The following is a 6,715-nucleotide window of genomic DNA, read 5'->3' as shown; positions in this document are numbered from 1 at the left end:
GGATATATTATAGAAGAATATCAAGTAACAAGAGAAAATTCATAATTGTTTTAAGTGACAAAGGCAGAACAACAGATTTTGCAAGGCATTATTCCAATTATGTCAAAAATGCATATATACACAGAAAAATCTCGGAAACTCCTATTCATGCAGATTAAAAATGTTTTAAAAATAACTACAATCAAAATACTGCCTTTGTAGAAAAGCATAAACGTGCATGAAATCGTACTACCCCGTAAAACCCATGAAATATTTCATTTAGAAAGCAAAGGCCACCTGCTAGTCAGTGAGTCATGGGCACAGGCTCGCACCTGCCTCAGCAGACGCCACACTGGCTGCCAGCGCATTTCCAAGCGCAACGACACACGTGAGAAAACGGCCACCTCGGCCATTGCTCCGCTGCTTGACCGCTGCTATGGGAAACCCAGGAGCTCCTCCTGCTCTTTGTAATTTCTGAAATAGAGTGCACTCCCTTTCCAAAGTTCACACTATCGGGTCTTTACGTTCTTCACTTTTGAACAAATCAGAACCTACAGACTTTCGGGTTAGATGTGTCCCTTCCGGCCAGATTAAGCGCAGCTGCTCCTCTTTCAGCAACTTGGCGTTTTTTAGATTTTAAATCGCGCTCAAGGCCGGTGATGACCCAGCAGCAGGAAGTGGAGAGGGAGCGCGAGGCCTCGGAAAGGCCCCGGGCATGACGCTCCCGGGGCGGGGAGCACCCTCTTTGAAGTCTCCAGCCGACCTCTGAGCCTTTAATAAGCCAGTGGGGTCAGACCGAATCTATTGACCATAGTTTGGCCACGCAGTCTCCCAGGGACGGTCGTCCTCTTTAGGGACAAAGGGTCGGGAAACTTGAGCTCGGGTCTGTCCCGGAAAATCCGGGTGGCAGTCGCCATGGCAACGGAGTCCGGCCTTCAGAAACCACCCACCCGCCCCGGACCCCTGGCCCGGGAAAGGGAGCTGGCGTAGTAACCCCGGCGGCTCCTGTCGGCGGGTCCCCCCAGTTCGGGTCCCGGCCCTGGCCCGCCGACCCTGCCCGGCTAGGGTCCACGGCCTCTGCCCCGCCCCCAGGCCTCGACCGCCTCCGGCCGGAACCTGGCGACTGACCCTCGGCAGCTCCTGTAGTCACGTGGCGCTGGGAACCCGGCGGGGGGGCGGGGAGGAGGTTGGGGACGGGCCTGGCAGTTGTGAACTCGAACCTGCTGCTGTCGCCGCGGCGGAGTCAGAAGTGGGGCCTGTCGGAGGCCGGGTTTCCGGCTTCATGGATGGGAGACGTGCTTCTGCACACCCAGCCGGAGAGGTACGTCTCGGGGGAGGGGGCGTGCGTGCGAGGTTTACACGCGTACTGGTTCTAGGGGTGGCTCTCTACCTGCCGTGCGCGTGATTGTGAGTGTGACTGTGTCGGAGGTGCGGGGGTGGGTGGGTGGCCGCTGCTCGATTTGAAGCGATTGGGGCGGCGTGGGGGGGTGGTGGCGATGAACGTGTGTGAGCAAGCGCACCTGCGCGTAGGGGTTGTGCGAGCTGCGCTGTTTGTGTAGAACCGAAATGGCTTACTCGTGGGAGTGCGTACCCGTGTGTCCGTGAATGTGGACGGAAGGACACGCACGAATACAAAAGGGGGATTTCGGGTTTTACGGAGCTTTGACATTCACGATATGAAAGGGGATTCTGACCCAGTCGTGATGAAACTACACCCCCACCCCACCCCCGCCCCCCTGCGCAGACCCATGGGAAACGGGCTTGGAATTCCTGTTGGAAGGAGGGTGGGGGAAGGGGAGCCAGCAGGCCTACTGCCATAGGCAGGCCTTTGGCCATCAGGAAAAACCCCAGAACCTGGCCACAGAATGGAGACTTAGTCCTGTGACCTTACCCAATGGAGGAAGTGACACCAAAACACAGCAGTGTACTTCCTTGGTGGAGGGGCCACATTTATTTCTTAAGGTCACTCTGCCAGGCAGGGTGTGGGGTTTAAGGTTGGAGTTCATGGTTTTGCTGGGGGAGGGTGGGGGGAAGTACACAAAGATGACTTCTCTAGAGGATCTCAGAGGCTTACACTTGTTTTTTTCTCCCCTCCCCACAGGTAAGGCTGGCCTCTCTGCAGTCAGGGGTCTGAGCTCTGCCATGGGGGTAGGGGTGTCTTTATTGCTGCAGTTTTCTCTGACATCTGGGGGCTACCGGAGAGTGGGCGGAAGCAGGCGCTACAGCCGCAGAAGTATCCCCAGGAACATCCCCAGGAGGAGCTGGAAAAAGCCTCATCCCCAGTTCCACAGTCTCCAGGGTAGAGTGTGGCCTTCTTTATTGTGTTCCCAAGCCATTCCACAGCCCCAAATCTCAGGCTTCTCCATCCTGGTGGAAGGAAAGGGGCTGGTGGGGGGAACCATACATTTTCATATCCTGGGACTCTTCTCTGTACTCAGCTTGGCCATTGGGACCCAGTCATGTTTGTGCTCCTCAAGAGGAGAGCAGGGTCTAGAGAGTTTAGGAGGATGTGTCTGGAGTATATGAGAAGGCCGTGAAAATCCCTTAGGAACCTGACAGCCACTCTGCAACTCATTCTTTGTAGGACTTTCTCCTGTAGGCTTCCTGGCCCTGGTGAAGAGCTGTTTATGGGGCAGCCCCTGGGAGGGCTGGGACAGGACCAGGCAGGGGACAGAGATTATAATCTCTTTTTTCCTCCCTTTCTCTTGCCCTAGTAATCCTTACCACCCCAAAGTAGGCAGAGCTAGGGATCGGGGCCCCTCAGAGTAGGAGGATGTGGGTGTTCTTTGGGTTCTGGGAGAGCTTTCTTTCCTGTGATGTCCTAATAATGTGTGTAGGGGAGTGGGGGTAGAGGAGGGCAGGCAGGCTGCATGTGGGCACAGTCTGGACAAGTGGTTCCCTGGCATTTGACTGTGCTGGAAGTAGTATCCAGAGTTCCCCTCATTTTCCCCAAGAAGAGCTGTTCTCACTCCCTCTGTGGGCTTCTACCACGAGAGGCTGAGGTTAGTTCGGCATAAAGCGCCTCTCCCTTAGAGGTGATGCGATCTGAGGAGAGGATAATAGGAATGAAAGGTTATAGACATTTCTGTCTATGAGGTCTTTACAGACCCAAGTTTTTTATGGAAAGGAGCACTGGGAGTTTAGAAGGCCTTTCCCTTGTCTTGGTTCTGCTGTTGGCTTACTGTGTCAGCTTGGGCAAGTCCCGTCACCTTTTTTAGTCCTCACGCTTGCTTCATCTCTCAAACGGCAAGCTTAATGTCTGCTCTTCCAGCCACACAAAGTTGTTGTGAAGCCCAGATGTAGCAATAGGAGACAGTAGGAACAAGGAGAGGGCAAGAGGGAAGCACTTTGAAAAAGCACAAAGCTGCATTTTCTGGTGAGTCCTATTGCAGGAATTGTTTGTTCAGCCAGCACTAGAGGGTTTACTCCATGCCTGACACTGGAGTAGGTGCTAGGAGGGGGATTCCAAGAAGGGTCAGAGTTCCTCCCTTCTGGTAGTTTCCAGGATTAATAAAAACATAAGACAAATATACTTGAAATGTTATTTGGAAACCCAAGGTTGAAATAAAATGAAATATAAAGGACATAGAGGATTAGATTATTGCTGAGGACTAGAGGATTTCCTAGAGCGTGAGCACCTCTTGGTGGGCTGGGGTTGTCAGGGCAGCATGGGGTGGGCCTGAGGGGGTGGGGGTGGGGGAGCAGGAGGAGTTATCTCTAGAGTGATTGTGCTTTTCCACCCTCAGCAGAGGAAGAACCGATGCTGGAACGCCGCTGCAGGGGCCCCTTGGCCATGGGCCCAGCTCAGCCCCGACTCCTTTCTGGGCCCTCCCAGGAGTCACCCCAGACCCTGGAGAAGGAGCCCCACGGGCTGAGGTCACAAAGCACTTCAGTGGCCAAGTCGGGCAGCCAAGCCCCGGGTAGAGCCCATCGCTGTACCCACTGTAAAAGGCACTTCCCGGGGTGGGTGGCCCTGTGGCTTCATGTCCGACGGTGCCAGGCCCGGCTGCCCCTGCCCTGCCCTGAGTGTGGACGTCGCTTCCGCCATGCCCCCTTCTTAGCACTGCACTGCCAGGTCCACGCGGCTGCCACCCCAGACCTGGGCTTTGCCTGCCACATCTGTGGGCAGAGCTTCAGAGGCTGGGTGGCCCTGGTTCTGCATCTGCGAGCCCACTCTGTTGCAAAGCGGCCCATTGCTTGTCCCGAATGTGAAAGACGCTTCTGGCGACGAAAGCAACTTCGTGCCCATTTACGGCAGTGCCACCCCCCTTCCCCTGAGGCCCGGCCCTTCATATGTGGCAACTGTGGCCGCAGCTTTGCCCAGTGGGACCAGCTAGTTGCTCACAAGCGGGTTCATGTAGCTGAGGCACTGGAGGAGGCAGCAGCCAAGGCTCTCGGGCCCCGGCCCAGGGGCCGCCCAGCAGTGACTGCCCCTCGGCCTGGTGGAGATGCCGTTGACCGCCCCTTCCAATGTGCCTGCTGTGGCAAGCGCTTCCGGCACAAGCCCAACCTGATCGCCCACCGCCGTGTGCACACAGGTGAACGGCCCCACCAGTGCCCCGAATGCGGGAAGCGCTTTACCAATAAGCCCTACCTGACTTCTCACCGGCGCATCCACACTGGCGAGAAGCCCTACCCATGCACTGAGTGTGGGCGCCGCTTCCGGCACAAACCCAACCTTCTGTCTCACAGCAAGATTCATAAGCGATCTGAAGGATCTGCCCAGGGTACTCCTGGCTCAGGGAGCCCCCAGCTTGCAGCTGGCCCACTGGATCCCTCATCAGAACCCACCCCAGAGGCCCTACTGAAACCTCCACAGGAGCCCATACCCGATCCTCTAGTGGCAGCCCCACTGGCGCCCCCACAGGACCAGGCTGAAGCCCCTCCACCTCTCTACAGCTGTGATGACTGTGGTAGGAGCTTCCGGCTGGAGCGCTTCCTGCGGGCTCACCAGCGGCAACACACTGGCGAACGACCCTTCACCTGTGCCGAGTGTGGGAAGAACTTCGGCAAGAAGACCCACCTGGTGGCTCACTCCCGGGTCCACTCAGGCGAGCGGCCCTTTGCCTGTGAAGAGTGTGGGCGTCGCTTCTCACAGGGCAGCCACCTGGCAGCCCATCGGCGTGACCATGCTCCTGAGAGGCCCTTCGTCTGCCCAGACTGCGGCAAGGCTTTCCGCCACAAGCCCTACCTGGCAGCCCACCGGCGAATCCACACCGGTGAGAAACCATACGTCTGCCCTGACTGTGGCAAAGCCTTCAGCCAGAAGTCCAACCTGGTGTCCCACCGGCGCATTCACACAGGCGAGCGTCCCTACGCCTGCCCCGACTGTGACCGCAGCTTCAGCCAGAAATCCAACCTCATCACCCACCGCAAGAGCCACATCCGGGACGGCGCCTTCTGTTGTGCTATCTGTGGCCAGACCTTTGATGATGAGGAGAAACTCCTGGCCCATCAGAAGAAGCATGATATCTGAATCGGTTAGGGGCTCCGGAGGCCGAGGAAGAGAGGGTTTGGATGTCATTCAAGACAAGAGTGTTCCAGTGAGCTACAGGTGCCTGTGCTGGGGTGCCTCTGTAGGGGAGGGGATGGGAGTCACTGGAAGGGATAGAAGTGGTGGGGAGTGAGTGGGGCCCTATTGGAAAGGAAGGCCGACCCCACCTTGGCCAGGAACCCTCTTGCAGAGGGCTAGGACTCTGGCTCTCCAGCCGGTCTTTGCTAAGGTTCAGTCATGACTGTTCTGTGCCCTGGAAAAGTAGCAATAGCAGCTTGATCTACCCCCTAGAGCCCTCAGGCTGGAGAAGCCACCAGTGGAAAGGAGGATTCTCCATCCTCTGGTGTTATCTGCCTTAATGTCCCACGTCTTTTATTATGAGTTACTTCAAGTCATTTTTGGAAGTAGGTGTGGTACAATTCTTAGGAAATCAACACTCAAGGAGTAAAAGTGGGCCAGCTGGATACACCTCGGAGAACCTGCTGGCCTTGTTAGCACCTGGACCTTTGCCAGCATCAAGAGGCGAAGCTGAGCTGCTCTTACCTGTCTGTTCCTGTCACCCCCCTCCTTTTGCCCCCCACATAGGCACCCAGGTTTGGAGAGACCCACCTACTGTTAGTGCTTGACTTCATTCCCTTCCTTCCCAAAGATAACCCCCTCCCTGGGCATTTCCTCATGGGTGTGTCTTGCTTTTTCCACCCCCACTTCCCAGCACTGAGAGCATCCTCGGGCTGTCAGCAGCCCTGTTTGCGGACTTCTGTCTGAACACCCTTAGCCCTCCTTCACTCCTAAACCTCAAAATTTTGGGGAAAGGACTGCGCCATTGATAATGGAGGGTCACCTGAAGGGAAGATATTGGGGAGTTCCCTTTTCAACATTTCTAGGATATGGAAGCCCAACCTCTGCTTGAACACTTAGGTGACAGAGAGTTCCCCACCTCCTTAGGCCCTGGTTCTATTGTAGGATAATTCTAATTGTTAGAAATTCTTCCTTATAATAAATGAAATCTGCTTTTCTGTAATTTCTACCCATTGGGCCTTGTTCTGTTCTATGGAACTAAACAGAACAACCATTTACCCTTCTTTTCAAACTAGAGAATAAAAGATTTGGTTTTAGAACTTGTGGCTGAGAAGTGGTCCTTTTTCCTGGGGAGTTGGAATTTGAGGGAGGAGCAGAAGGCTCTACTTTTGAGGAAGGTGTGGGGGCTGTGAGTGGTGGTTTTGGAAACAGGCCAAGTGCCCA

The 6,715-nt window shown here is 55.5% G+C and overlaps 1 protein-coding gene across 6 annotated transcripts; it reads left to right on the top strand.

The window, feature by feature from the left end:
* Positions 1 to 1,142: 1,142 nt before the first annotated feature.
* On the top strand, positions 1,143 to 6,591 carry REPIN1 (replication initiator 1). Of its 6 annotated transcripts, none has more exons than XM_037835844.1 (3): positions 1,150 to 1,300; positions 2,081 to 2,278; positions 3,729 to 6,591. In XM_037835844.1, exons 2-3 carry the CDS (start codon positions 2,122 to 2,124, stop codon positions 5,453 to 5,455), a joined length of 1,884 nt encoding a protein of 627 aa, XP_037691772.1. In that variant the 5' UTR covers positions 1,150 to 1,300; positions 2,081 to 2,121; the 3' UTR covers positions 5,456 to 6,591. The 6 variants fall into 6 exon arrangements, with proteins under 6 accessions (XP_037691773.1, XP_037691772.1, XP_037691771.1 ...); XM_037835843.1 differs by having other exon boundaries at positions 3,726 to 6,591; XM_037835845.1 differs by lacking the exon at positions 2,081 to 2,278 and having other exon boundaries at positions 1,143 to 1,300; positions 3,726 to 6,591.
* Positions 6,592 to 6,715: the final 124 nt, after the last annotated feature.

This window comes from Choloepus didactylus, chromosome 5 (genome assembly GCF_015220235.1).
Source record: "Choloepus didactylus isolate mChoDid1 chromosome 5, mChoDid1.pri, whole genome shotgun sequence".
NCBI classification, from domain to species: Eukaryota; Metazoa; Chordata; class Mammalia; order Pilosa; family Megalonychidae; genus Choloepus; species Choloepus didactylus.
The sequence above is the reverse complement of the archived record's forward strand: the minus strand, read 5'-3'. Positions and strand labels throughout refer to the sequence as shown.

Excerpts from the sequence above, each read along its gene's own strand:
- REPIN1 (XM_037835843.1), top strand. The coding sequence starts at position 2,122 with ATGGGGGTAGGGGTGTCTTTATTGCTGCAGTTTTCTCTGACATCTGGG. Across the intron at positions 2,279-3,725 it reads CCAGTTCCACAGTCTCCAGG|CAGAGGAAGAACCGATGCTG; the intron begins GTAGAGTGTGGC and ends TTCCACCCTCAG.